Here is a 27,814-nt window from a genome sequence, read left to right on the forward strand (position 1 = left end):
AAAAGCCCTCAAATCAGAACCATGCATATGAAGGGAGTTGAGGAGAGGAATTCAATTTCCCAACTATAAGTCTGTAGTGTCTTTTTAGGTGGGGTGTGCCAGTGGTATTTCAGAATAATAAAGGTCACCTGTGAGGCTGGTGCTGCACTACCATACCTGCTTGTCTGGTGCCTGGGATAACACAAGATTTCTGCAGATGAATTTGATTTATTCTCTATACTGCTGGGCATTTGTTCTGACATTAGGTGGAGTACTGAAACTAAAGAACTAGAGCCAGTGGAGAGCTTTCATTGCAAGCATCCCAGCCCTTTTTTTGATGTGTGCATGGGGAGAGAGCCATATGAGGCTACTGAGTGCTGGGGCTCAAAATGTAGTCCCACCAATAAATAATCTTGGTTATTTATCAGGAAGGATGAGACCTCATCATGACCATTTTCAGAGGTAGGGAGAGAAACTTTATAGGTGTCAGTGAACCCAGCTGAAAAGTGTGACTTAACTTAGCCTCTGAGATGGCATTAGCAGGGTTTGTGATGCCACAGCAGGGCAGGGAGGGTGGGAAGCTGTCTCTGCAGTGCTGGTGGCTGCATTGTTCTGTCAGACACACCTGCTGGTCAGCCTGACCTGCCAGACAGGTCATTCCTCTCCATCAGGGAGTCAGAGCTACAGAATGAAACCAGAGATGGAAGACAATTTAAACATTTCGCTGACCAGGGATGCTGTCATGGCATACCCTTTATGTATAACAAGAATCAAGCTGTTTGGGACACATTCAGAAGTGAGGAGCCATGAGGGTTACGCCTCTCTGACTTCTGAGAAAGATGGTCAAAAATATATATATTCTAGATGCAAGTTTATACCTCAAAACCCCTGGCACTCATTCTTTTTAGGTCCTTATGCTAGCAAAAAGAAAATCAAGGAAAATCAAAAGAAAAAAAGTCTTCCCCTATTTCACTTCCTAGTCATGCACTTTCACAGAAACATCAGTCTGTGGAGAGACAGGGAAACACACAGCTGGACTAACCCTGTTGAGCCAGAAATTCTGTCTTTGCTGCCAAGGCTGCTTTACCAAGTCATTAGATACTGCTAATTAATTGGAGAAATAAATTTTTTCAGTAAGCTCTGCTGAACCAGGGGAAGTGAAGGGTGTAAGGACATGAGACTGATGCTACCAACCTTTCCAGTGCTAAGGGAAAATGGTGCAGTTTTGTGGTCTCAGGCCTTGATAGACTGTAGGTAAGGAGTTCTTTCAGGAGGGGATTGCCGCCAGGGAAAGGTGAAATGTGTTTCTGTCACATAATCTTTCATTGTATAATATAATTAAACAAGGTTCATTGGCCCATTTTCGTACTCCACTTCAAAGTCTTAGCTTTACATTAATATCTTTTATCTGTGCCACATTGAATGCATCAATGGCTTTTTTTCTCTGACAGCCCACACTAATACCACACCTGGTGGATATTTCCAGCACGGAATAACATATGCTATGCACCCATTTTCTTTGCATTTAATGCTTGGCTAACAGTTGGCTACCAGAAAACAAATGCATGCCTGCACCCAAGGTCTCCTTCATGTTGGGTGTTGAATAAGCAAGCCCTATATACAAAGAAAAAGCAGGAGCTGGTGAAAAAAGGAAACAGCAGAAGATTTAGATGTCATTTAGGTGTAACTGGAATATTCTCTGTTCACAGGCTTGGAGGGGCAATGAGCAGGATGACTGGATTCCTCGCACCTATCAGGATCTGGAAGGTCTACCTTGCATTGTTATTCTCACTGGCAAAGACCCTCTGGGAGAGACTTTCCCCAGGTGCTGTTATTACTCTGTCAATATGGTTGCTCTCTAACATGTTTAGATAAGTTGGGTTTGATACAATCTAGCTTTCTTTTCACAAAAGAAGTGTATTTTTGTAGACTTCAGTTAGGAACTGTTTAAAGGTTTGGAAAGTGCAGTTTGTGAAAAGTCATATTACTTTACTGTGTGGGTCAGTAAGTGTCTGTGCAAAGTACGAAGGAGCACAACTTACATGCTGGATATTTTTAAATAATTTTATATGTACAGGCTAATAAAATTGTTCATGAATATTTAGTAAGCAATTAAATATAGGGGGTGTTCTTAAAAGTCAGAGAAAGCAGAACTTCTTTTTTCATTTGTGTTGGCTTTCCTAGGTCGTTGAAATACTGTGATCTTCGACTAATTGACTCCAGCTACTTAACTCGTACTGCATTAGAGCAAGAGGTAGGCCTGGCATGCTGCTACGTCTCCAAGGAGGCAATTCGAGGGCCTATTGCAGCTCTTGACCTCAGTGAGAAGGAGCAGGAGAAGGCAAATGGTAGCGAGAATGACTCTGATGAGCTGCTGATAGACTTGGACCGGCCCCAGAGCAACAGCAGCGCTGTCACTGGAACCTCGGGTCAGTCATTCTGCTGTTGGTCTGAAAAACAAGTCTTTATTCCTGCCTCACTGGAATTTGGATGCAAACAGTGAGATGTTCTCTCAAATGTGGGTTGCTTAGCTGGATTCAGCTGCAGGCTAAACAATGAAATGTTGCAGATTCTTCACACAGTGAGCAATTTTCCTGTCTACTGCTAGAAGGAGACGGTGTTTCAGTGGAAGGGATGGTATGCCATAGCTAAGTCTCCCTTGTGATTTTGATTTTTAAACTTTCATTTGACATTTGTTGCTAGCTTTGTTCGGTGGATCCTGACAAGATCTTAAAAATCAGAGCAAAAAGGGCTAGTATAAAATTGTAGGAATACAAAAATGCTCTGAACTCTGGGAATACCTGTGGGAGAGAATGGATATCTGCCTCTTTGCCAAGAGCAACAGAATGGTTGGGTTTTGTCCTACCTCTTCAGGCATCACCTCCCACCAAGCCTTGCCTTCTTTACATTCTGCAGACACTTGTGGTTTCTTCTCTTTATTTCCCTATGAGTCTGAGGTATTAAGACAGCTGAACTGGGTCTTTGCAAGTGTATGGGAAGACTTTATGTCTTCCCATACACTAAGTAAACCTGACAGGTAGGGAGGAGGGGACATAGCCCAGTTCATGTCCAAGTTGCAGTGAAATAAATGCTCTGTTCTTCCTAGAAAGGAAGATGCAGTTGATCTGTGTATACTGTGGTTTGTTAAACTTGACTTTCAGAACGTTGTACCATCAAATTCCAAGTCCTACATGGGAAATAATAGCTAGCATACAGAGATTAGGATTGAACACTTGGAGTCTGAACCCTGTTGCTCCAGGGCATTTGCCTCTCCAGCCAAAGGGACAGACAGATGTAAATGATTTCTTCGTACATGGTGCAACTGACCTAAGCCACAGCAGCATTCATTGAACAGAAGTATTTGTACATTAGGAATGTTGTGTAGATCAAATTAATTAGTTTCTTATGTCAGTCAGTAACTTTTCATTGCCTGCTTTTTGTTTTCCCAGGCTCCCTGGCTGACAACGGTGTGAGCTCCTCGAGTGCCGCAGACAAGTCTCAGAAGCAGGCTCCAGCCCTGAACTTCCAGGCTGTGGCACACAGCTCCGTAGATGAGGGAGCTTACTCAAGTTTTACAGCCAGAGAGACCCTGAAACAAGAGTGTGACTCTCTGGGTAACCAGATGGCGAGCAGCACCACTCCCAAACTCTCGTCCCTGTCATCAGTCTCCCAGACCTTTCAGTGGCCTGCCCAGTCAGCCAAGGACAGCAAGGCCCTCCGTGTGGCACTGCCACGCATCGTCATCCTGTCCAAAGCTGCCTACTGCCTCCTGAGCTCGCAGAAAAACGGGAACTTGCCTTCCTCCTCCTCCCTCCTGCCTCATGCTGACGTGTCTTGGCTGAGTTCCCTGAGGCCTCTGCTCCACAAGGACATGAGCAGTGAAGAGCAGTCTCTGTACTACAGGCAGTGGACGACAGCCCGGCAGCACCATGCGGACTTCAGCAACCAGGCTGAGCCGTCTGGCACCAGGACCTTCCACCCCCGGCGGCTGCTTTTGACAGGGCCACCACAAGTGAGTTCCTCCTGCCTTTTCAGCAGTCTGAGGGGGCCACGTTTGCAGGGATGTGTTTTGAGGTCAAAAGTCAAAGTCAAATTTTAAGGCTAAGTCCATGCTGAAAGTGGTAAGGAGAGGAAGAGTGATGCTTTATGTCATGTTTTAGCCTAAATAGAGCACATGTGGGTGGCACTGGGCATCACATTGTCATCAGGAGAGATGCAGTTATCACTGCTGATCTCCCCGCATACAAAAGTGACACAGGCTGTGGCCAGGTTATGCTCAGAGACTAATTTAGTAAAAGTGTTTTCAGTATAGTAGGCAATATTACATCTTGCAGTGTTTTCAGGCAGAGCTGAACACAGAGCTTTGGGGTAAGCCCAGAGGCATTTATCTGAAGTTTACCCTTCCACTGTAGTACTTTGGGTTGGCATTTAGACTTTTTTTTCCGTCTCTGGCTCAGGTTGGAAAGACTGGTTCATACTTGCAGTTCCTAAGGATTCTCTTCCGCATGCTGATCCGGTTGCTGGAGGTAGATGTGTATGATGAAGAAGAGATTAATGCCAGTAAGTATTTAGTAGGTATTCTTAAGAATTTATCATAAAGAGCCTACATTGTGTATTAGTCAACAAGTAAGTTTTTAGGCTCACTAAAAGACTATGAATTATACCTACTGCATGTCCTCTCCATTGGTGTGTAGCTGGACTCTAGGTGTCTGCATATATTTCAGTATAGATTGATAAAAAAGTGAACTTCATAATGGGCTTATCTGAGAACTATTACATGTATTTTGGGCTGATACATTTGTAGCACTGAAACGAAAGTGAGCACAAAGTTGTAAATGGGCATCATCTGCCCAGGTTTTCTCTCCTTGTAGGTTTTTAAGTGCTGGCTGCTTTTAAGCAGACAGGACATTTTGTTCCTGGCTGAAACCTATTATTTATGTTTATTTAGAAGCTATATACCATTTTCAGTAAGGTTGTGTCCTGTCTGCAGTTTGCAGGTTTTATGCTGTGGATAAAGGAGAGCGCGATCCTCTTTGGATTTGTGCTCATTTGTCAGATCTCACAGATCCATTAACTGCCATTGCAGGACTTTGCCTTGAGAAGAACAAAACCTTTTAAAAATTAGTCCTCTTCATGGTGTTCTGGTGTTCTCATGACCATTAGACTGGCAACCTGAAAATGTAGTTGTTGAACCTTTGAAAAGGCTAATATTTCTGTTCATACAGTGCTATTTAATGAAAAAGAAGAAAAAGAGAGAAATATATTTTCCTTTGATTTGAAGCTTTGGGGGATGTAATTCCTTTGTTATTCAAACTAAAGTACCACAGAAACTTAGGATGAAATATTAAAATGCAAGAGATTTTCTGCATCATGCTGACTGGCCTGTTGAGATCATGGCAATGTGTCACACCCCTGCCAGGAATGCATGGAACTCCAGCAGAAGAGCAGTTTGGGTTTGGTTGGGGTTTTTGTTTGTGGCTTTTTTGCTCCCAGTACATCTTTTGGAATGCTTCTCCAGAGCCTTTGTGTTCCCAGTATTTTAAATACTACTTAATTCTCCACCCCAAATATGTTTCTGTCCCATTTATGCGCCTTCTCTTTGGTACCAAAAAACATAGTAATTTAAATTAAAATACTTTTTCTTTTCTTTGAGATTGGTTTCTTTGGAGTGGTCAGGCAGCTATCTTACCTCCCCTTCAGCATTCATCTAGGTAGTCTGGATCTTCTTACAGGGTTCTCACAAATGACAGGCTGTTTACTTTCCTTATCAATTTTTTACTCTGGCCTACACATCTATTTTCAATTTATCCTTCTGGTGCATGGGTGAGCAGAACTGAATGTTTAACCAACAACAGCTCATGTATTTCCCTGCCCCCACTGAAAGCCTCATGACTGGTGAAACCTGTGAATGCACTGGTCTTTGCCATTCTCCCTTTTCACTGGCATTGATGCTTAGCTTGTACTCCAAGGTTTCTCTGCAACTCTGTCATTTCCAACCAAGGCGCTCCCAACCTGCTGCAGAAGTGCTTGTTATTAATCCTTGAATGTACATGTGACTCCCATTTTTTCTGTTAAATATCACCAAGTTTTTGTTGTTACAGTTGTTGAGGCCATTGAATTCTTTCCAGCTGATCTTTGATTCTTTCTCCATGTTGGCAGTGACTTTTAGGAGTGTGCCACCAGCAGACTTAAGCCAATTTTTTGTTTAAACTGGTGACATTAGTGAAAATATTAGACAGGTGCCCCTCTACTGACCTTTTAACTTCATGGATAATCTCACCTGCCTTAATGCTTACAAAGTTACATGCTGCCATCTTCTATTTAGTCAACTCTTTCAATTTACAGACAATTCTCCATTTTCTTCAGCTGTATTAATAATTTGTCCTATAATATCATACCAAATACTTGAATCCAGAAGGGTAAGATTCATTGCATTTCCTTTGTTCAGAGAAATAGGAATTTCGTGGCTGTATAATGAAAGTGACACAGAATTTCTTTAGTCTATTTGCATTTTATCACATTTTTCGTTTAATTCAACATCTTTAATTACTTCCTTCACCCTCTCTAAATTTTGAATATTACCCAGGTCAGACTAATGGATTCAGAGCTCTTTAGATTACTGTCTCTCCTCTTGCATCAGGGTAGGGTGAGCATGTGCTCATCTGTATACCCAACCTTCATTTCACCTGAATTCTCTTTTCTAAAATCAGTAAGCTCAGTTACACACCTACTTTCATGTGTTCTTCCATCTAATTTTAATCTGAATTGACTCATGTCCAAGCTGCATTCCAAAGCTGTTTTCTTAGGCCAGTGTTTTCTACCATTCCCTTTGATTAAACTTGATTTTTTACTTTAGACTTATTTCTGTTGGATCAATACAGAAAAGTTTCATTTGATCCTTGCTGGCCACATCCTATTCTGTAATAGGAGTGTGTCTACTACTGCCTTTATCAGGTACCACCAGCTACTAGTTCATAAATGTGTACAGCCTCTCTTTCCTTCCTTTCATCCTTCTGCCTTTGGATACTTTTGCTTCTCATTTACCCAGTGCTCTTCATTCCATCACAAAGAGGCTCGAAACTACTACACCCATGCCTTCTGCACAAATAGGACCATTCAGCTGAGCACTTTATGCTTAAACTAGAGTGAATTATACCTCAGCAGCATGATGAGGAACAGTGCAGGAAGGTACCTAGGAGGCTTCTTCTCCTGCACACAGTTTCTAAGGAATTGCCATTTCTTTGAGTCAGCTTTGTGTGGATTGTAATTTCATTGGTAGTATTTATGATGTTCAAAGATGTTGCCTGTGTGAGTTCCAATGCAACTGTAAAGCAGCAACCATCACATAAGCATCACTTGGTGAGTATCTGATTCTGCTTACCTGAAGTGTGTTGTTGCAGATCATACAGAAAACAGTGAAGTTACTCAGTCTAGCAATGACCACTGGCCAGACATTGAGATCTTCAGCAAAATATCTTTCGACCTGAGTGTACATGACCCTAAGTACAGAAATATAAGTCCTGTATACACAGAACAACTCTCAAGAGTGAAACAAGGTGGGTAAAATGTAGACTTTTTAAGGAATACTTTCCTACAGAGACTCAGTGTTTATTGGTTCATTTGAACAGAAGTTCACAAGAACCTTTATTCTCCCAAAATTAAATGGAAAAAAATTATGTATTCTTTACAGTTTTTACCAGGACCAAAATCTCTGGTTTTTTAACGTTCCTAAAATTTCTGTTACTTCTTTTCTTTCTGCACAGAAACAAGCAAAGAAACAAAATCAGAGGAACCTAAGAAAAGGGAAACTGTGTCCATGATGCTGACTAAATATGCAGCTTACAACACCTTCCATCACTGTGAGCAGTGCCATCAGTACATGGACATTAATCCTGCTGCACAGGTTGGTGTCAAGGTCTTAGGGTAAACTGCATCCTTGTTTTTTTATTATGGTCTCTCCAGGCATACTGCTGTCATCTCAGGACTCATGCTCACCTTCCCTCAGATGGAATTGTTTAATTCTTCCATTCTCAGGGGAGATATTGAGCTACAGACCCAGAAGCATCAGCTGTGTCTGCCACGTTCTGAATGAGCAGTTTTCCTCTGCAGCTGCCTCTGGCAAAGGGTGAATATTGTGATGAGTTTTCTGAAGCCAAAGCATTATTCAGCCTGCTCTGAGGGTTTGCAGTGTCTCATGGGAGAAGACTAAAAATTAAGAGAAATGCTTGTCTAACCTAAATGCTAGCCATCCATACCTGTGATGGGAGATGGCAAGGCCTCCTTCTTCCTTGCTTTGTATGTAGCTGTGCATCCTTCTCAGCAGTAGCTTATGAGTCACTGGACAGAAATGAACATTTTAATCTGTTTAATTAAAAAAACCTTTCATTTCTAAAGCAAACAGAAGACTGGCAAGTAAGATTATTCCTAGTTAATAGCTCACACATTATTTCTTAACCACCAGCAGCAATTTACCTGGAAGTTTCTTATCTCCATTCATTCATTCCTTGTTCGCTAATGTTTTCCAGCAGCTTGCTATTAAGATATGGCTGTGTAGACACCCCGACCTGGCAGTGCACAATGCCAGTTCCCTGAGAGCAGCACCAGCAGGTCTGATCTAAGCCTCATGCTTCATTAAGTCCATTGACAGAAGCAAATCCTCCCCAAGGACATCTGTTGTTCCCGCCACTTATCTTTGTGCATGTGGTTAAACATAACTAGTACTAATAAATATAAACATCTACTTCTATGTGCCAGTGCGAGCTGTGTATATAGAATTAAGATAATTAAGCTCAGGGAAATTACGCTTTCAAAGGGGAGTCACTGGATAGCAAACATTATGAAGAAAGAGGGATTCTTAAATGCTTTAACAAAACCTAAATAAAGTCCCTTGCATTTTCTGTCTTAGGCTAATTATTTCAATTTTTAGCAAAAGATTTTTAGCAAAAGAAAGCTCATTGGTAAGAGTAAGTGATTTGACTTTGTAGTAAGACAGATGCTTTTGTGGGATGAAATCTATCAGCTGTGTAGGCATTTGTATGCACTTACATGGTTCAGTGAAGTGCTGTGCAAACTTAAGTTCACCCACATTCTTCATGGCCTTGTTAATGGTGTGGTCTGCTTTGGTCACACAACTACTTAGGAGAGTATTGCCACAGGAAAAATACTGTACTGACACGAATACAGTGGTGCTCCTGCTGAGGTGTCTGAATGACAGTGCATGCTGCTGTGGAGGCACCCCCACCTACTGCACTCCTCTTTGAACCTTCTAGGTGAATTGATTTGGACAGTTTTTTTCCTAGTGTATACATGTTTGTGTGTGTGAGTGTGTGTATGTGTGTATCTGTATATTTGACTTCTCTTTGTAAACACTGAGAAATAATTCCTAGCTGAAATGGACTTCAGAAGAGTCCAGTTTGGCCAAAGACCATTACTGGTACAGAAAGCTGATTCCTTTAATAGCAAGGCCTCAATATTGTACCTTATTGTGAGGAAAATGATTACTGAAAGAGGGTGGTTTGGATGTTCTTCTCTGATGGCTTCCAGGGCTGTGACTGTAAGAACTACTTCTCCTTACATAGTCCTTATGTGTTACCTGCTTGGAAACCTCTTTTTGCTGCTTGTTTGTCTTCAGGTGTCTGACTCCACTCTGCATGCATTCACGTTTTCATCCTCAATGCTGGGAGAAGAGGTTCAGCTGCATTTTATAATCCCCAAGTCCAAAGAGAGCCATTTTGTCTTCAGCAAACAGGGAAAACATCTCGAAAGCATGCGACTCCCACTGGTTTCTGACAAGGTGCGTGTGCTGCTCTCACCCATCTGCTGCATGCAGTCAGCTTGACATACATATGCAAATTAATGGGGGCAGGTTTTTTCTGTTGTCTTTTTGTTTTAAAGTCTTTTGTGTAAATCTTGCCTAACTGTCCTTAGAATGGATTTTTTGAGGGCAAACATCCTTTTTTTCTGTTCCTAGCGTCCAGTTCATATGTGTTTCAATAATCAGGGATGTTTAAGTATGGTATAAGAAATGAACAAATAGAAGTCCCTACCAAGAATAACCTGCTTTTTTACCTAATGTTGCCAAAATACCTTGTGTTCCAGCAGAATTTGAATGCAGTCAAGAGTCCTATCTTCACCCCATCGAGTGGACGTCATGAACATGGACTCTTGAACCTCTACCATGCCATGGAAGGCATCAGCCACTTGCACCTCCTGGTAGTCAAGGAGTATGAAATGCCACTTTACCGAAAATACTGGCCCAACCACATCATGCTTGTCCTGCCAGGCATGTTCAACAACGCTGGAGTTGGTAAGAGACACCATCAATGCATTGCTGTGAAGGTACCAAAATCTACCTTGGACAATGTGGATCATGCTGTTGCAGGAAACCATGCAGCAGCTCCTCACATAACTGCTGTGAGAACAGCAGTAATGTCTGTACAAAAATGTGGAAGAACTGCTGTCAGGGGCATGGAATATATGTTTGCATGGATCACTGCCTTCTCAGCCTAAAGTCTGATGTTTTGTGGGCCATATTCTCATTTTACTCAACCCTTCTGTGTAAATTCTAGATGTTTTACACATATTCAAATTGCAACATTTTAGTTAGCAGAAGGTAAATATTAACTGCAGCTGAACACTGGGGGCTTGAACTTTGGAATTAGTTTTCATGGATGCTGAGTTTATTATGCAAGAAGTTTTAAGTAGCTTCAGTTTTAGAATCTTAGCCCCTTCTTGGTTCAAGTTGCGTCATTAATGCCCACAAGACTGTGTTCTGCAGAGTGTCTTAAAGCATCCAGTGTTCTTGCAATCTGTCTTTTGGATTTCATCACACTGAAAAAGGGATATACAGATTTCTTTTCAAACTAAAGTGTTATGAGCACTAAGTTCAAAAAGGGTAATGACTGCAGATGTTTGTGTTACCTTTCTCTGGAAGGAGTGATAAAGTCTAATAAAGATGTCTGTACATCTTCTTTGTGGTATTTCCTCAGGTGCTGCCAGGTTTCTAATTAAGGAACTTTCCTACCACAACCTGGAACTGGAACGAAACCGCTTGGAGGAGCTGGGAGTGAAGCGCCAGTGCGTGTGGCCCTTCATCGTGGTCATGGATGACTCCTGCGTGCTGTGGAACATGCACAGCCCCCACGAGCAGTCCAGGTTGGTACCCACCCACGCTGCCTTGCACTGATCCAGCGCTGCCAGCAGCACATCTGTGGCCGAGGCTCATCTCCAACATCTGGCAGGGATGCCAACATCAGAGCAGTAGGAACGCTCTATGTTTGTCTTGTTGACCACCAACATTCAATTCAACACGTGCTGCTGAACACTTCCACATGACTGTTCCCTTACATCTGTGTCAGTACCTCCAACAGACCTCTCTGCTTGTGTTTGCTCTTTGCCTAGAGCCACTGTTGTTTCTAGCGACTGTTTGAGGGATTTTTCAATATGTTACTTTGTTTTGATTCAGTTTCTGTTTCTCAGAGCAAACAGTTTATTTGGGGAACTTAGAAGACATTCTCACTGCTTACACTGTCCAGTACAGAGAAAATAGCATTCCAAAAATTATTCTTTTCCCTTCATAAATTGCTGTGTAAGAAATTATTCTGCTGAAAGGCTCATTTTCTGAATGGTTGCCCTGATGAGGGCAAAAATTAGTTGCCTGTTGCTAAAAAGTCTTCATTTATGTATATATTTTTACAGCATCTGGAGTAAACATTCTCAGTTGTCAGTGGAATTTTTTGATCCTTTTTATACACACACATGTATATATTTGTAGTGTATGTAATATAAAAATAATAAAATATGTTTGTATGTTGTGTATGATCATGTTTTGCAGCCAGTCCCTGGAGCCTGGGAGTTTCAGCAAGAATGTGTCTTTGAAAAGTGTCCTCCAACACATTGAAGCCACCCCCAAAATTGTTCATTATGCAATACTGGGTGTTCAGAAGTGGAACAGCAAGCTGAACACCAGGAAATCAAAGGCTCCGTTCTCCAGGTGCCATGTGCGTGATTTTATACTGCTCAACATAGACCTGACCCAGAACGTGCAATATGACCTAAACAGGTAGGCAGTACATATATATCTGTGGAAAAATAGCATATTGGCTTGATAAGAAACTTGTCACAATGTTTCTGAATGCTGTTGAGATAAACAGAAAGATTCTACCTTAGGTAATGAGTGCACAATCACAAAAATAAAACACAGTGTGATATATGTTTCATCTGAGTGAGTAAGGGATCAAAATAAAACTGCTATAAGCCAAGAAAACCTGGGGGAGACAGATCAAGGGCAAGGAAGGGCTTCAGAGGACTGAAAAAGTGAGGAAATAAGAAACTTGAGGAGAAAAAAATAACTGGGACACCGAAAGTCCAAGAAAGGAGCCAAAATGGCATCAGTTACAGGAAGAATGGGGAGTTTCCAGAGTGCCTAGAAGGAGGGATTCCTTGTATTTCCTTCAGAGATAGTTGTCCTCCCTGCTGTCACCTGAGTTTGCAAGAAAAACAGATGAAAAAATTTCTATTTCCTTCCTCCCCCCACCCCCCAATGAACTTCATCCTAAAGCATTTGCAATAAAGCACGCATATCATGGGCCTTTATTGATAGCTGTCATCACAGATTGAAGAAATACCCAATTTTCTTCTTCCAGACAAGTGAGTTCCAAATAAACCCTGTCTCTGCTGGCCACAAATGGCCCTGGGGCTTCTCACCTTGGGCTCCTGCTGCTGTTTTCAGGGATCCTGTATGTTTCAGCGAGGAACTGTAGCCTGTCAGTGCAAGCTGGTGTGACTTTTGGAGCTCTTGATTTCACATTCTGTGTCAGGTTGAATCATGAAGTGGGAGTCAGCCCATAGAAATGAACAACATTATGAATAGTGGAGGACTAGATAACTTCCCAGCAGCTTTTCCTCCCATAGCCAAGTATTTGTTAAAGTTATATTTTTCCACTAATTCCAGTTTATGGAGAAATATGTCATATGGAACTGGTTTGTTCAGAGGTGGAGGTTGGTCACTGCAGAGCTTCTGCCAAGTCCAAAATACATAATACAAAAAACCCCAAACATAAAAAGAATTTTAAAATAAGTAAAGGGTGGGGAGAAAATGACTGATGCCAGTATGTGATGAGCATGAGAGCACAAGCCAGGTTTGGTGTGGGGAAGAAGCACACAGGTGCACGGAAAAGTGAAGACTAGTTTGGGTTTAGGGTGAGCAGCTGCTGCTTTCCTTGAGCAGGAGCGCATTGAAGGAATGAGTCTTCGGAGCTCTGCAGAAAATTTGTATTGGCACCATATCAGATGATCTCCAAAGATCTCTGCTGAGCCCATAGTGCTGCCTTTCAGCAGGGGGTGTGTGAATGCTCGTGCACAGCAGCCACACAGCTGGTTTAGTGATCTTGTGTTTAATGCCCAGGTATTTCTGTGAAGATGTGGATTTTAATCTGCGGACCAACAGCAGCGGCCTCCTCATCTGCCGCTTCAACAACTTCAGTGTCATGAAGAAACATATTCAGGTTGGAGGACAAAAGGACTTTGTTGTTAAGCCAAAAATCATGGTAAGTCTCGTGTACTTAAGGTGTAAAATCAGGACCTGTTTTTCCTAGAAATAATGAATTCTCTAGTACTTTAAATTCATTTCGTGCTTATTTGACATCTGACATTCATGGCTTAATCTATGGTAGGGCTGCCACATCAAAAATAGAAAATGAGAAACATTTTGCTATTTATAAATTACTAAAAAAATCCTCCTAATCATTAGAAGATGGACTGAGATTGGGAAGAGTTTGGTCTAGCTTTTCAGTGGTATCTCTGATAGAGGAAGATTTTGCAGACTCTGATCCAAAGCAAGCAATTTGTACCAGAGTCAGTTTTAAAAATTCAGCACAGCCACAAGTTTCTGATGTTTGCTGATTTGTGATGACTTTCAGTCCTTGCACTTCCTAACAAAAAGTGGGCTGAAGAAAGGCTCTGAAAACTGCAACCTTCTGAAATCCCCCCAGGAAATCCAAGTATTTGTAAAAATATATAAAATATTTTACACAGAGTATGTTACACCTATTCCAGCTTTAAATGGAGGTGTATTTCAAAGGATTGTCTTTAATCTAGGAATCTTACAGTTTGTGCTCTTGGTGGTTTTGAACACAACCCACACCATCTTCCTTTTAAAAAACCACCTCCCATATGTCACAATTTAACTGACTAAACTCTGGGTTTAAGTATTTTTGAAGATCATTTTCTGATTTTCCTTTTCTTGTGGTTGCAGTGGAATCTGTAGTGATGGACTGGCCTATGAGAAAACTCCATAGAAAACACTTTTTGTGGATGATCCACACAAGGAGTATGTAATTTCATATAATGCCCACAAGTAGGGCAGGATGAAGGCCACTGTGACAGTTTGAACTTCACATTTTATGTCCCTTATTTAGGCAAGCAGATATCCACAGAAGTACGTAGCAAGCACAGAACGAGGAATTAATTTATTTCTGTGCTTTGGTGCTGTGTGAAAATCAAATGGGGAGTTTTGATCTTTTTGTTCCTCTTCTCTCTCTTTCTGCTCTGTCATGTCAGTCCTTTCCCCAGTCAGAGGAACTCCAGCAGAGCAAATACACAGAGTAGGCGGGTTAAAAGGGCTTCCCCTTGGTTTCACTGCAGGTCTCAGAGAGCGTGGCACCAATAATGCCCCTTCAGTACGTCTGTGCTCCTGACAGCGAGCACACATTGTTGGCAGCCCCGTCTCAGTTCCTCCTGGAGAAATTCCTTCAACACGCAACCTACAAACTCTTCCCCAAGGCCATTCACAACTTCAAGAACCCGGTATTGGCCATCGACTGCTACCTGAACATTGGGCTCGAGGTACAAGAGATTTTCAGGGATGATGGGGACAAGGAAATGCAAACCTCTACTTCAATATCTTTGTTGTGTTGAAATGCCCTTCCTCAGCATCAAGGGTAACATTTGAAGACTTTGGTCTCAAACAGATTCTGCTGCTGGAAGTAAAGGACCAATCCACTGGAGCAGCTGGTGGTGAAGCCTCCAGCTGGCTGGTGTGGGTAGAGACCAGAGGTCTGTGATGGATTAATGTGACTGCTGGACTGTGTCACGTCCTGCACTTGGGTCCAACAACTCCATGCAGTGCCACAGGCTTGGGGAAGAGTAGCTGGGAAACTGCACAAAGGAAGAGGATCCGGGGGTGCTGGTTGACAGCATCTGAACATGAGCCAGTGTGTGCCCAGGTGGCCAAGAAGGCCAGTGGCATCCTGGCTTGGATCAGCAATGGTGTGGCCAGCAGGACCAGGGAGGGGATCATTCCCTTGTACTTGGCACTGAGGAGGCTACACCTCAAATCCTGTATTCAGGTTTGGGCCCCTTAATTCAGGAAGAGCATTGAGGTGCTGGAGCATGTCCAGAGAAGGGCAGTGAAAATGGTGAAGGGTCTGGAGCACAAATCTGATGAGAAGCAGCTGAGGGGGCTGGGGGTGTTTACCTGGAGAAAAGGAGGCTCAGGAGAGACCTTATCACTCCCTACAACCACCTGAAAGGAGGGTGTAGCCAGGTGGGAGTCTGCCTCTTCTGCCAGGTAACAAATGATGGGACAAGGGGAAACAACCTCAAGTTGTGCCAGGGGAGGTTTAGATTGGATATTGGGAAAAATTCCTCCATGGAAAGGTTTGTTCAGCACTGGAACAGGCTGCCCAGAATAGTGGTGGGTTCACCATTCCAGGAGGTATTTAAAAGATGTGTAGATGTGGCATTTGGCAACATGGTTTAGTGGTAAACTTGGAAGTGCTGGGTTAACAGTTGGAGTCAGTGATCTTGGATCTCATGGACCCATGATAACAGTGGGATCTCGATGAGCGCAACCTAAACAATTCCATAATTTGCAAAGGAATTGGGCATGTCTGTCTGAAATAATATTTCATACAAAGCAAAAACCTGAAAGTGATGCCATTCTTGACAAATCCTAATGTTCATCCTTTGATGCTTCTCTTTTTATGAACTTGGGTTTCAAGGAAATTAGATTTTTGCAAATATATTCTAGATGTCTGTAGGTGGGGAGTTTAGAATTTTTGAACCCAGTGGTCAGCTTGAACTGGGTCTGGAGCAGGGCCAATGTCTAACAAGGATATTGTTCAGACAAATTTTATGGAGGTCAGTGGTACGATAGAGGAGGCACCCTTTGTTATGTACCAGCTATCACAGCACTTAGACACAGGAGTACTTGGAACCACAAGCATCAGGATTTCCTCTACTTATGGAATTGCTTACTTTGACAAATGTATCCTTATTAGAATAACCTGTATAATCTATACAGTCATTATAAGCAGGTAATTTGTAGAGGGAAAAAAAAAATCAAACTGAATTACAGAGAGCCCTAAAATAATGTGTTGCAGACTTGGTGACCAAATTTTAATCTAGAAGTTTGTTCTGTGTGTTACTTCTTTGGGAAAGTTTGCTCAGTACTGCAGTCTTGTTGGATTGGATTTTTATCAGAGCACCAGCTGACTTGCCTGTTATCACCAAGCTCTATTCCATTCCCTGTAAGTCATCCTTAGACATTTCTGAGACAGAAAGCATTTCTTTCCCCCTTGTGTTTCAGGTTGCCATATGCTACATTAGCTCTCGCCCACACTCAGTCAATGTCAACTGTGAAGGGGTGTTCTTCAGTGGACTTCTGCTCTATCTCTGCGACTCCTTCGTCGGTGCAGACCTCCTCAAGCGGTTCAGGTTTCTCAAAGGTAATCTTGCTTCTCTGCCGGGCATCCTGGGTGCCTCTCACCAACTAATAATAGCATGGATGACAAGGGAAAGGCAGAGGAATAAACAGCTGGATTAAACAGCTCCATTATTTTCAGTTTGTTTTGGCACTGTTTTCAAAAGAAATAGATGGGGTGGTTTTTGAGAGGTCTATGAAACTTCTGTTCTTGTTGGCAGATAATTGAACCTTAGGTAAGCGTTGATAAATGACATTCATTAAGTTACTTTAAAGTGACATCATCAAGGATTTTGGAAATCAGGTAGTGAATTGTGCAGTCAGCAACTTGAGAGTTGGGAGCATAGATGTTACTGATGAGGATGGGAAATTCTGCTCTGGCAATCAGTCTATAATGGTAGTAAATCTTCAGTTCTGTAAATAAGGACAGCTCTTAGCTGAAGGATGATTTGGTCTGCCTCACCAGAACTTGATAAACCTCATAAAAATCCTTATTTTTATGTCTTAATGCTGGCAATTAGCAAATTGCCGGAGGAATTCAGTAATGCTGAAGTGTGTTGCAGAGCTGCAGTGCAGTTGTGGTGGCACAGCTGAGCCATTTCCCTCTCTTGCTGACCGAGGATGGTCCATGTGCAGGGGGACCATAGGAATGACTCTCAGCCAGATCCAAGAACCACATTTTGAAGTTTGCTCCTGTGCCCTCTTGGGCCCTGCAGGGCAGGGACAGAGGAAGAAGGCACAAAGACACCCTGGGGATGTTCCTGAAGGTGTCCAGTTCTCCTGCTTATTAAATGATCATGTGTAACACCAGGTGGAATGAAGTTTGTAAATTTGTTAAGCCACAGAAGAAATTAGTCTCTTTAGAGTGCTTTACCAAGGGCAGCTCTCATACTTAAGGAAGTCAGTGGATTTTCTTATGTCAGTTGCAAGACTGGTTTGGTTTCATAGAATTTCATCACTGACCTTCTACAAACCTAAAAGTCCTATGAAATAAACAAAAAAGTATGCTTTATTATTTGAGCTTAGTTATCAGTAGTAATTTAAAGATCCAATCAATGTTCTCTCTGCTGCAGTTGATGATATTAACACTGCCTGGCTGTCGGCAGTGACATCCTGTGATCCAAAGCACACCCCACACCATGCTTGCTTCTCCGTGTCTGTGCCTTCCTGGGAGTGGACACATTCATTTCTGTCCTGAGGCTCAAAGGATTGAGCGGAGCCTGGACTGGCTGGTGGTGATATCACTGGTTGGTGATAGACCCTTGTAATGCTACTTTTTTCCTCCCTAGCAGCAGAGATTTCTTTAAAATATCTTAGGAAAATCAGTGAAGGAAATGAGTTGTTATTGTACCTTGAGAATCTAACATGCTTTTCAATTGAAGGTGCCACCCTGTGTGTCATATGTCAAGACAGGAGCTCGCTACGGCAGACAATAGTGCGGTTGGAGTTGGAGGATGAGTGGCAGTTCCGACTTCGGGATGAGTTTCAAACTGCAAACAGTAGTGATGATGAACCTCTCTATTTCCTTACGGGACGCCACATATAAGCTTCGCTAACGCTAACAAAGAAAAAAAAGAACTCTTTTTTTAAAAAGTACAATCACTGTGGAGCAAAGTGCAACCAATATTTATCTTGACTGCTCTAAAGGATTCCCCACATTCTGAAGTAGCTTTATTCTTTGGGGTAAAATTACCGCATTGGTTATGATTTAAAGGATCCCGGATTCCAGTTATTTTCACATCATTCACAACCACCGACACCAATCACACAGCCAACCAAGCTGTAGGATCTGGGAAGAGGATGTTGTTTCGTCAAAGAAGAATCCTTTTTATATTCAGCTGAGTTAGGGGAAGAAGCTGCTCTCCTCTTGCAGCTGTAAGCTTGAATGTGTTACATGAAATGCACCCTAGCATGTGGAATTTATCGAAGAAAGGTGGAGGAGAGCCCACCACGTCTCTTCAGCTCTGTGCTGTGGTACAGGAATACTCAGGGGTTTGAAACTACAATATAAAGTAGATATTTGTATTACGAGGAATAGTCTTGTTCTCTGTGCAGTGTTAGTTTAAAATTTGTAATTGTGTACGTATTGAAACTGTCTTTGGCAAAATTTCCACAGGTGTTCAAAGTTTACTACTTAAACCTGAACAAATGGGCAAACGTGTGGCAGGCACTGCGCACCCTTAGCAATGGTATTTTGCCCCAGCAGGCGCCCCCTCCTCAGCTCCAGGGCCCAAAGCAAAAGGCTTCTCAGAGCTGCTCTCTCTTCAGTTAGAGGCCAGAGTAACTCCCCAGCAAATCACCCTCAGTTTCTCACTCTCCTCAGAGCTTTGGAAACTTGCGGTCCGTCCCCCTTTGCGTATGGAAATGCATCCTCCTGTTTGTCCAGTGCCTTTGTGGTGGACTGCCTGCAACTCACTCTCCATTTCCTTTACGCTCGACTCCAGTTGGCTGCAGAGCTGAGATCAGGTCTGAGTTGTACCCCTCCATGAAGCAACACACCAAGAAATGTGCAGGAGCCTAACAGTGCCTGAGCTGGACCCAAGAGAAACAGAAAGTATTCTACAGTAGCTCCAAGAGGGGGAGCAGAGAAGTCCCAGGGAGCTGGGACTGCTCAGGAGGGACTCTCCAGAAGCAGAGATGTGTGAACACATCACCTGAAACCATCATCCGTGTACCTCTGTAGATACTGGCTCTGCAGCAGTCACACACTGTTGTATTTCCAGCTGCAATACTGATCCTTGTGAAGGTGTTCCAGAATTAACTTGATGCTGTAGCATTTGGCTGTCAGAGGTGTATGCAGCAGTGCTCTGTTCCCCTCACACTCGGCAGGTGTTGTCTCACGGAGGTTTATTACACACACACCCTCCAACAATTGTCTTTCTGCACATCTTGACCCCCTTTATCAATAAGAAAAATGCAGAATGTTCTTAAAGGCTATTCAGGAATATGAATTTACTACCCAAAAAAGCAATGAAATTAATGCATCTTTATACCTGACCTGCAGTCCTTGCAGAAGGACCTGCCAAAGCTGCATTTTTTTTAAGGCATAGTGTTAATTAAGCAACTTTTTTTATCTTGTGAAGAGATGTTTACAGATGAATAAACATAATATATTTGACAGAGGCCAAAGGAAAACGGTTTGCATATGTCTGTGTTGATGTAGCATTATTTCTGATGCTGTAAATTTAGCAAATTTCACATGAACAACCCCTTTCAGTAAATTTCTTTTTTGTTTTCCTTCAGATGCAACCTGCCTTACCTATTTTAACACTGGGAAGACATAGGGATATAAAAGATGATTCAAAGTGTTTGCTACATGCCTGAATGTATTCCAGTAGCTCTGGTTTTGCCAGAGGGTTTAAGGCCAGCCCCCAGTCTTAGCACGGTGTACAAAAGTGTCAGGTATTACATGTTCAAAAGTGGTTTCCTTTTTGTTCGTGTATTTGATGTTTGCACTAAGTTCTTAAAATTCCAGGTGCTGAGACTACCAGGAGGAGCTAGCCCACTGGTGGAGCAGAGCAAAATCATTCTGAGGGCTGAGAGTGCATTTAGAAATCAGTGTATTTGCCCGCCTTTACCAGCTAATAGTAACCCATTTCCTTAGTGCTGTCCCCTATGGAAGCAAGGAGTTTCAGTAACGCTCTGGCCAGAGTGCACTACACCAGCCCCAACACCACAGGCCTGTCCCATGGAACACTTTAAATTGGCTGCCTGTGAATTCCTGGCAAGGAGACCCTTGGCTGACAGGCACATGATTGCTATTCCATTTTGGTTTTAAGCCTTGCCATTAAGGCCATTCTTATGAATGTATGAAAATTGGCCAGCGTTATAGTTTACCTGTAGATGTTCTTGTCTATTCACAGGTTAACACTGAATGTAAACTAAGATTTAAAGAATCATATGCAGATGCTTTTGGCTTAACTTATGTAATTGCTTTTTGTGACTTTTGGAAGAGGGTTAAAAACGTTGCTTTCCTAGTGTAAAGTTTTCTTAACCAAAAACTTGGTGAATCTAGCTTCACTAGTCAGTCTACCTCATGTTATTGTTTATGAAATGAAACTGTCTGAAGTTGTGGCTATGGTATGTTTATAATGTGCTTTCATTAAATTTGAATATATTAAGTTACCATTTCAGACTGTCTCTCTCTTAATGGGTTCTGCTCTTCCTTTCTGAGCCCACCATAGAGGATTGCTTCCAGAGTTCTGGTGCACCTGCACCACTTTTCTGACAAAGCTCTTTACAGGCTGCTCACAATCCCCTGGAAAAGAACACGTGGCAGCTTGGAAACAAACAGCCTCTGCAGCCCAGAATTCAGCACTGTTCTGCTACTCCAGCTTTAAGTACTCTTGAGTATTGTTTGGGATGTGGTGCGAGGTCTTTGCTACAGCTCTAGACCAAGGCTAAAGACAGCACACCATGAACAACTACATCCTGACTGCACACAGGTTCCAAAATTGAAACAAACACTAAGTTTAACCGTAACTAAATCTTTCCCATCTTCCATTAGGGTTTTAAACTGTTACTCAAGACTGGAGGTATCCCCACTCACCTTACTATAAACCTTGTATGAAGATGGACTTGATCCAGAGCTCCTGGGGGCATTGATCTTCAGCATGTTATGTTTATCCCACCAATAAAAGTATGAAATACACTAAAGATTCATTCACACTCAGTATTATACAGAGTAACTTTAAAAAAGCTATCAAGTATTTTATTTTTAATCTATCTACATTATGTACAGATCAAGAAAGGCCACAGCAGTTTTTCAACATACAAACCCTTTGAAAGAGGAGAGATTTATGAAGGAGCGACAAGTATCAAAGTGAAGTCCACTAACAAAGGTATATACTCAGTACAATACTTGAAGAATGACGAGCACACCAGTCCTTGGGCTTTTCATTCCACCTTTTACTCCAAAACTAATCTGGGGGAGAAGGGGACAGGGGCCACAACAAGATTTCAATGCTGCTGCCAGGGAGCAGGCGCCCTGACATGGAGCAGGGTACAGGGGCACCCCGGAAGGCACCGTACAGCCTGTGAGGGTTGTTGCCCACAGCGGCTGCACTGTAACACTTCCTGCCCCAATTCCACTGGGCACAGCCTGGAACTCTGTCAGACAAGTGCTGGTAGTGGGAGCTGGGGCAGGAGCCCAGCGCTCCAGTACTGGGAAGCACTGGTATATTACCTCAGTAAGAACTTCAGCATGTACTCGTCAGCCAGACTAGAGTCTTTGCATTAGTTTACAGTCCACTATGAACAATTTTCTGCTGCATGTAAACATGAATAACTAGATAAAATACAATCAAACTTTTGTAAAAGTTAATAAAATATCTTTCTTTTAAAAAAACAAAGTTAGCCTATTACTGCATTGTTTACAATTTTAATAAAATAGTACAACCATTTGGTTGTTACCAGTCCTGAGTTCACTGTAATAAAAATGGCCCTGGCTTCTGCTGAAGGTCTGCACCCACTCCATGCAGTTTGGCAGAAGTCTCCAATAAAAAGGGAATTCCTGCAGAGCAGTTAAGTCTGGTGCTGTCCATTCAGGAAGTTGTATACCAGGAACTGGCCAGTGCCACAGTACTGTGTTGCAAAGAGCTTTCCATCAGGAGTGGGGTCAGAGAAAGCAATTTCTTCCTTGCTTAAGTATGAGCCATATATGAAGTTGCTCCTGTTTAAAAGAGGGGAAAAGGAAAAAAAAATAAAAGAAGATAATTACCCTCAGAGAATCATGAAAAACATTTATGCTATTAGGCAACAAACCATTAATTAAGTGGCACAGACATTCAAAAGGAAGAAGTTCCGTCAGGAGGAGATGCATCTATTTATAGGATTTATCTCCTCCTTCCAAAGAGCAAGGAGGACCACTTGCTCTGGGAGGGGATTTTATATGGGTCTGGTGTTTCAGAAGGAATATTTGTACAGAACAATTGCATCACGAGTTAAATTCAGAGTTTAAAATACAAAGTCTGAATTCATTCCAAAGATTTTTTTAATAGAAAAGAGACCACTAGGGCTGTGATTACAATCACTAGGAATGAAAACAAGCTATGAATCAAGTTGGGGTGCTCAGGGAGGGGCTTCAAGGGACCAACCTCTAGGCATAACTTCTAAATACACATTCAGTAATTAACTATACAAAAAGAAAGAATCAATTAACTTGTTCATGAAGAGTATTTCCTGTATGTTTTAGTCATATTTGAAGGGAGAGTGGGAATCAAGTGATAGCATTGTAATTTTCTGGCTGGCTGTGTGAGTAATTTTAGAAAACTGAATTCAGGGTTTAAGACCTCAACTGGTCTTAAAGGGGAGGTGTTATTTTATCCTTAGAAACAGAAGAAACTGCCTTTAGACTTAAGTTCTTTAGTTTCTATAAAATAATCAGAAATGTACTTGAAGAGCAAGCAGGAGCTTCACTGATAGAGACATCACCATTAAATACTGAGGAAAAGATAATGAGAACAAAATCGTTTTTAATTACTACCAGCTTTATTCTCTTCTCTTTCATGTGTTAAGAAAGATGATTTTGCAAGGTTAAGACTGACTGGATTTCTGTGACTCCAAGGTACTGTGAAAGCCTGAGTGAAATGGGGCAGACAGTCTCAAAATGAGCCTCGGTCTCTTACAATGCCTTCAACATTTTGAAGTCACGATTTAGCTGGTTACCAATATTACCCCATTCCAAGTACCTTTTCCTATGGAAAACGTTTAAATTTAGGCAGCTGAGCAGATGTAACTGCTTACTGCCATCCCAAAGCAAGTCTCACTCCTTTCCTTTGCCTTCTCTAACTCCCTAGGCTCCCTCATCTACACCAGCTCTAGAGGTCATCAGACTTTTCTACAAACCAAAGGAGCACCAGAGTAACACAAAACTTTTTAGTGAATACAGCAATGAGCTACTGGAAGGCCAAGCAAGCACCAGAGCACAGTAAAAGGGGAGGTGCTGTGCACAGTTAAGAGGAAAACTGCACTATCTGCAACAAGTCATCAAAATTGATTCTAAAGTTCCTTTAGGGCTGTAGCTGAGAAGTAAGTTCAGCATCATTTTGGGAGACAAATCCTTCCTTTAGAAATAGTTTCTAGGAAGCTACAGAACACACTATTTAAAATCTGCCAAAAACATGAGCAAATCATCAAGTTAATGTATTTGTGTGAATACAGCTTTACTGTCAATAGGTGAGCCAAAACATAATCTGATCATGATTTGCTCCACCAGCTGGACAGGATGAATTGTGCAGGGCAAAACAGCCTTGCTGAGTTCTCCAAATACCCAAGAGGGTGAGGACTGGCAGAGGCAGCAGAATCTGTTCTAGAAACTCCAACAAGATGAGGCGAGCACAAACCTGACAGCCCAGCCATCGTTAAGATTTGAGCAGTTCTTGCCATTACTTGGAACAGACATTTAAACTTCTTGGAAAGAAACCTCAGGTTTGGAGAGTCAACATTTTTAACATTTATCTAGACAATAGCACAGATGTTTGAGTCCTTTCTATGGACTCAAACATTCAGCTGGAATACACTCACCACTTGCTACTATATCTCCATGGAAATGGAAAATATCCACAAGTTTCAGTGAACCTGAGTATATATAAAAGAACTAAAACAAAACAACAGCTGGAACCACCAGACTATATCCAATAGTTTGTTGCACTGGGTCTCTGTTGCTTCCCTCTTGCTACCTCTAAGTAATGGACAATCAGCCAATGGCTGGGTTGCAGTCCATGGGTCACCTCACACTTTGTGACCAAAGACAGTCCTGTGTCCTCTACTCAATTACTGTGGAGGAACTTCCCCCTGGGAGTCTGCCAGGGTGACTCATTACAATTGCACTCTAAGACTTCTGCGAAAGACAAACGACTGTAGAGTACTGACATGAGTTACTGAACTCCAATACTGGAACTGCCAACTGTGCTCAAATCCATATCCCCAGAATCACCAGCAGCTGCAAATACAAGCTTGATACACACAAAACAATCAATGTCTTGCATGGAACTCTGTGTAAACCATGTGTAGCTGAGGAATGTTTCCCTCTTACCTGAGACACTCTATCATCCGAGAAGCGATCTTTTTCCGGCGCATCATGCTGAACACCCAGATCCGACTGATCCCGCAGATCGCGGGTTCTGGAGAAGTTGAACAGCACCATGCTTTCTGTCTCTCAAATATCACTTTCTCATTTTCTGAACTGATTTCTGGAACCTTCTCTTCTATAACTCTGTAGCCCTGCAGATGATGTAAAAACCATGCGTCACTTTATAAAAGCATCACTAATGACTAAAGAAAATAATTAATGTTTGATTTATTTCAGGTAAAACATACTTGGCTGCTAAAACGCCTTACCAAAAACACTGTATTTTTGCAACTCATTTAATTTCTCATAACAGTTTCAAAAATCAAGCAAATTATAGAAGATTAAATAAAGAAAAAACCCTCTGAAGTTTCTCTCACTTAAAGTAACAGCAACAAATAATCCAATCCTTATTACTACCTGCATTAAAGCGTTTGCATCAATTTCTCTGGCTTTGGCTAAGATTGTTTTGCTTGTTGTCTGATGCTCCCAAGGGACAATAGAAAACAATACAGTGTGGAATGAAGAGACAGATTATGTGACATCAGTGATTAGTACTACAAAGACTTCTTGTCCTGCCTTCCAGTGCAGTTCTGTCCTCTGTTTTTATTTCCTGTGGAGCTGTTTGACCCTGTGGTGATTCAACTCAATCATACAGAGCATCCACTCTTTTATCCATATTGGATTTCTGCTGGGTAGGGAGTTGAACCTGCTTGTCAACAAGCAAGAGCACAGCCAGAGCTGTGTAACAGCAGAGGAAGACAAAAATTCCACCCCTCAGCTCTAGCAAGTTTTTAAATGATGAGGTCTGTCTGAGCCAAGTATGACACCATCCACGTGTCTCTGCTCAGTGTCAACCACACAAAACTGAGTAACTACATTTCAGAATGGCCCAAGCACCCAGGCTCTTCATCTGTGGAACGGACACACACAGAGTAATAATTTGCTGTGTAAAACAGTTATTAAGCACTGACATAGATTATCTTTCTCCAATTCAATCACTTACCCACTGGATATGTTCTGCAATTAAGCAGCCAATGACTTTTTTGTCATTAGAAATGAAAAGAAGAGTTTTAGTTCTAGAGTAGCACATGAGAGGAGTTTGCTGAAATCCCAAGTCATTGTCTACCATTTCTCTGATTTCTTCAACCTGTCAAAATAATTTTAAATACTGTATAACAAACTCATCTAAATGCACATTTTTATAAATTTACATTAAAATCACAGACTTGCAGAAATGTATTAGGGTATCTAGCACACTGAAAGCTGTTCCAGAAGTTAAGGATCAACCCAAGTAACTTGCAACACATCATCTGCATAAATGTTCCTTAAACAATGCTCGTTTGGAAATAGGAAGAGTAGAGACCCCTCAGTCAGCTTCCATTAAGTCCAAACTTCATTGGACAAAGGCTAATAGAGAGAATGCTGATAATCAAACCGTGAGCTCTGATATTTTAGAAGTCAATTAGACCTGCAAGGAAAGTTAAAGCAGTTTAAGATTTTTTGTTATTTCTGAAGTCTTGAAAGAACTAATCCATTAAGGGTTTTGAGCAGATAACAGCAGGCACAGTGCCAAGGTAGATAGAAAATACAGATATTTGTTTTAAAGGAGTAACTGCTGTCTCTTTGCTTCAGCTTTTTACTCTTCCATTGGGTTTTCAAAGAGCAACTGAAACTAAAACTAATTTCTTTTTTAAGTATTAGCAGGTTTAGAAGAAAGAGATAATCTTCAGCATGAACATAAATGAAAGTTTATACATGAGCTGGTATTTTACTGAGGCATTCCTGAACCTACATCTGGACATTGGAACAGCCTCTATCATCCCTCATCTCCTGTAAGACAAAGAAGGTGCCCTCACCTATGGTGCATTGAATGGCATAAGCTTCTTGAATGCAAGTTGTAGTTACAGTAGTAATGCACAAGGAGAATTACTGCTCCTGTGAGTATCACAGAACCACAGAACAGGTCAGGTTGGAAGGTACCACATCTGGTCCAACCTCCCTGCTCAAGCAGGGCCATCCCAGAGCATATGGCACAGGACTGCATCCAGACAGTGCTTGAATATCTCCAGTGAGGGAGACTCCACACCCTCTCTGGGCAATCTGTCCCAATAAACAGGCACTCGCGCAGTAAAGAAAGCTGTGTTAAAAATGCTTTAAAAATAATTTTAACAGGTATTGATTACTCTCTATTTTCTCACCTTCAGGTACTAATAATTTAATGACACATCCTATTATCTGAAACACCAAGCAAAACTATTCTTGAAATTAGGCACCCATGGTTGTGACAGCTCTAAGATTCTATCAACTTCAGCTACACAGAACTAGACAGAGAACCCTATCCTAAATGACTTAATTTGCTACAGTCTTCCTTTTCTTCAGCCACTATATTAAAAAAATGAACGTACAACAAATAAGATAAAACTTAAACTAAAATTAAGACAATCCCACAAAAAAATACAACTAAACGAATTAACCTATCTGCATAAATTGTGAAAATCTGTAGTTTCATTTTAATTCAGTAACTCAGACTAAAGAAACCTTCTACAGCCACACCAGCAGCAAGAGCTGTCTTGGGCATCAATTCAGCCTCCAGAGGTCCCTTCCAACCTCAGCCATTCTGTGACCCTGTGACAGGGATACTGTAAAAAGTCCCTATCAGCCACAGCAAATCCCCAGCTAAGCAGAGTCAGTGCCAGGCTACAGTGAAATGACTCTTCCATATGTATGAACACAGGTTAGCCAGCAGGACACTGAAGTACCCAACTGCCCTAAGTCCCCATTAGTGTGCTGGGCCCAGTTTTAGAGCTTCAAGGAAGACATGAATCATGGCACAAATGGAGATTAGCTAGAAGAGAGCAAGAAAATGAATGGAGCTCTAAAAAACATCATTTAGGAGTATAAACTAAAAAATCCAGCACATCCAGTCAATCTCCTTAAGGAAAAAAAAAAAAAAGAATCAGTTTGTTCAGGCACAAAAGATCTGCTGCAAGGAGGAAAAGAAGGATGTTTTCTATCGCTGTGGAAGTATGATTAGTAATAAGGAGCTTAAATTGCAGTATGGA

At 41.8% G+C, this 27,814-nt stretch overlaps 2 protein-coding genes across 4 annotated transcripts in view; one reads left to right on the forward strand and one right to left on the reverse strand.

Moving 5' to 3' along the window:
• GREB1L (GREB1 like retinoic acid receptor coactivator) overlaps positions 1 to 20,772 on the forward strand; it is a 75,662-nt gene extending 54,890 nt beyond the window's left edge. The window contains exons 20-33 of the mRNA XM_041477780.1: positions 1,689 to 1,804; positions 2,164 to 2,408; positions 3,429 to 3,991; positions 4,437 to 4,539; positions 7,380 to 7,535; positions 7,743 to 7,882; positions 9,611 to 9,772; positions 10,081 to 10,285; positions 10,968 to 11,133; positions 11,813 to 12,040; positions 13,385 to 13,526; positions 14,623 to 14,823; positions 16,568 to 16,706; positions 18,064 to 20,772. Of these exons, the coding sequence (XP_041333714.1) occupies positions 1,689 to 1,804; positions 2,164 to 2,408; positions 3,429 to 3,991; positions 4,437 to 4,539; positions 7,380 to 7,535; positions 7,743 to 7,882; positions 9,611 to 9,772; positions 10,081 to 10,285; positions 10,968 to 11,133; positions 11,813 to 12,040; positions 13,385 to 13,526; positions 14,623 to 14,823; positions 16,568 to 16,706; positions 18,064 to 18,227 (2,730 nt within the window). The 3' untranslated portion in view covers positions 18,228 to 20,772. The remainder of the gene's footprint in view (positions 1 to 1,688; positions 1,805 to 2,163; positions 2,409 to 3,428; positions 3,992 to 4,436; positions 4,540 to 7,379; positions 7,536 to 7,742; positions 7,883 to 9,610; positions 9,773 to 10,080; positions 10,286 to 10,967; positions 11,134 to 11,812; positions 12,041 to 13,384; positions 13,527 to 14,622; positions 14,824 to 16,567; positions 16,707 to 18,063) is intronic.
• A 604-nt stretch (positions 20,773 to 21,376) lies between these two features.
• ESCO1 (establishment of sister chromatid cohesion N-acetyltransferase 1) overlaps positions 21,377 to 27,814 on the reverse strand; it is a 29,260-nt gene continuing 22,822 nt past the window's right edge. The window contains exons 9-11 of one of the 3 annotated variants that reach the window (XM_041477741.1): positions 25,756 to 25,899; positions 24,717 to 24,904; positions 21,377 to 22,352 (exon numbers count right to left, since the gene is read on the reverse strand). In XM_041477741.1, coding sequence (XP_041333675.1) covers positions 22,205 to 22,352; positions 24,717 to 24,904; positions 25,756 to 25,899 — 480 coding nt within the window. In that variant the 3' untranslated portion in view covers positions 21,377 to 22,204. Of the gene's footprint in view, positions 22,353 to 24,716; positions 24,905 to 25,755; positions 25,900 to 27,814 lie in introns of those variants that run through there. The other 2 variants (XM_041477742.1, XR_005955986.1) reach the window with 2 other exon arrangements.

This window comes from Pyrgilauda ruficollis, unplaced genomic scaffold (assembly GCF_017590135.1).
Source record: "Pyrgilauda ruficollis isolate IOZ18807 unplaced genomic scaffold, ASM1759013v1 scaffold41, whole genome shotgun sequence".
Lineage (NCBI taxonomy): Eukaryota > Metazoa > Chordata > Aves > Passeriformes > Passeridae > Pyrgilauda > Pyrgilauda ruficollis.